We start from the raw sequence: 1,849 nt of genomic DNA, 5'->3' as shown, positions 1-1,849 counted from the left end.
TTTTTTGTATCTTTGTATATATCTCTTGGTGGAGGAATGCTTGTCACCTACTCCTTTTTTAGTTTTTCACTCTCTTTCTATGTTTCTTTAAAACTCTATCCCCACAAGGCAAAGACAGAGTGCAGAGCTCACAGCCTTTGAGGTAAAGATTCAGCTGTGTCTTTGGAGGGGTGTTGGGTCGTCTTGGATTTTTGGCAATGGAGAAATATAAGTGTAAATTGTGCTTGAAAAGCTTTGTAAATGGAAAAGCTTTGGGTGGTCATATGAGGTCTCACATGTTGCATTTTCCGGTTCCTCCCAAAGTTGAAGAACAGGAACGACTGGAAGTAGCCCAGAATCAACCAAGCGAAGAGTCTGAGGCAGCTTCGGCTTCATTTTCGTCATCCGAGGAAGAAGGAGAAGAAAAAGGGCAGTTTTATGGGCTTAGGGAGAATCCAAAGAGAAGTGTCCGCTTGGTGGATCCTGAGTTTGTTGACGCTGGTTCTGTTGTTCTTCAAGACAGAGAAAGCGAGACGGAGTCGCATAAGAACCCAACTCGGAGACGATCTAAACGGACTCGGAAGATACTGGAGCATCATCAATATCATCACCAGCAACAAGAAAGTCAAGAGCTGCAAGAAGAAACAATAAAGAAGCTTAAAGATAACAATAACCAACTGAGCAAGACCGAGTCTTGGGCTGAGCCTGAACCGGTGAGTTCGATCTCTGATACAACGACTGAAGAAGATGTCGCTTTCTGTCTTATGATGCTTTCAAGGGACCAATGGAAAAGCAAAGTACATCAAGATGATGATGAGGAAGAAGCAACAGAAATAGAAAAGTCTATGGAAGAAACAGATGAATCAGAAGAGTACTTCAAAATAAGCAAGGTAAACAGAACAACTCGAGGTAAGTACAGGTGTGAAACGTGCAACAAAGTTTTTAAATCGTACCAAGCACTGGGTGGACACAGAGCGAGTCACAAGAAGATCAAAGCTTACTCGCCAGCAACTCATGAAACAGAGTTAGAAGCAGAAAATGTGGGTGCTTGCTCTGTGACAGAAAAGAAAATTCATGAATGCCCTGTTTGTTTTAGAGTGTTCTCATCTGGACAAGCTCTTGGAGGCCATAAAAGATCTCATGTAACTGGTCAAGTAGTAGCAACTACCGAAAGTACTCCTGTTAAAAGCTCCAAAAAGTTGGTAGATAATCTGATAGATCTTAATCTTCCTGCTCCAATGGATGACGATGATGTTAGCCAAATTGAACTCTCTGCGGTTTCGGATGCTGAATTTGTGGTTTGCAACAATGTTTGATCCAAAGGTAAAAAAATTTTGGTAGCTTTTGCCTACATCTGGGATCTAAAGATTTTTGCTAGTTTACTATTTTTCCAAATTTAAGCTATAAGGTTTTCTGGTTAGTCATAGACCATTCTACTCTGTTCTAACTGTAATTCCTTTTTTTTTTTTTTTTTGAATTGTCTTTAAGTTTTGTTTGTAACAACTGATCAATTAGAACCTCCAAGAAAGCCCAGTTAAACATGCTTTTTTGTTCATTTCACTGTTGGATTAGGATTTCTGGGTTCCTCGATATTTTGTTGATGAAGAAACAGGCATTGTTGTTAATGGGTTCTGTTCAATCAAAGTTTCCTACTTTTCTAGCTGATTGTTCTTACTTCAAACCACTGGTCTTGTTCTTTTCCTCAATGCAAGGAAAGTCCTTCTCAAAAGAAGGTTCTCGTAAAAAACCAACACACTGTTTATTTTGTCCGCTACTGGCATTTGTACAGATTCATCAAGAATTCTCTGTTAGCAGTTATCTGCTTCTGTTCCATGTCCTCTTTCCTTTCCTTTCACAGCATTTTGATGCT

General features: G+C 39.8%; 1 protein-coding gene across 1 annotated transcript; it reads left to right on the top strand.

The window, feature by feature from the left end:
• LOC18614375 (zinc finger protein ZAT9) lies at positions 1 to 1,642 on the top strand. The gene has a single exon (XM_018119209.1). The coding sequence runs from the start codon at positions 198 to 200 to the stop codon at positions 1,293 to 1,295; it is 1,098 nt and encodes a 365-aa protein (XP_017974698.1). The 5' UTR covers positions 1 to 197; the 3' UTR covers positions 1,296 to 1,642.

The sequence above is a fragment of the Theobroma cacao genome, chromosome 1, assembly GCF_000208745.1.
Source record: "Theobroma cacao cultivar B97-61/B2 chromosome 1, Criollo_cocoa_genome_V2, whole genome shotgun sequence".
NCBI classification, from domain to species: Eukaryota; Viridiplantae; Streptophyta; class Magnoliopsida; order Malvales; family Malvaceae; genus Theobroma; species Theobroma cacao.
Note: the sequence above shows the minus strand (reverse complement) of the source record. Positions and strands in the feature narration are given on the sequence as shown.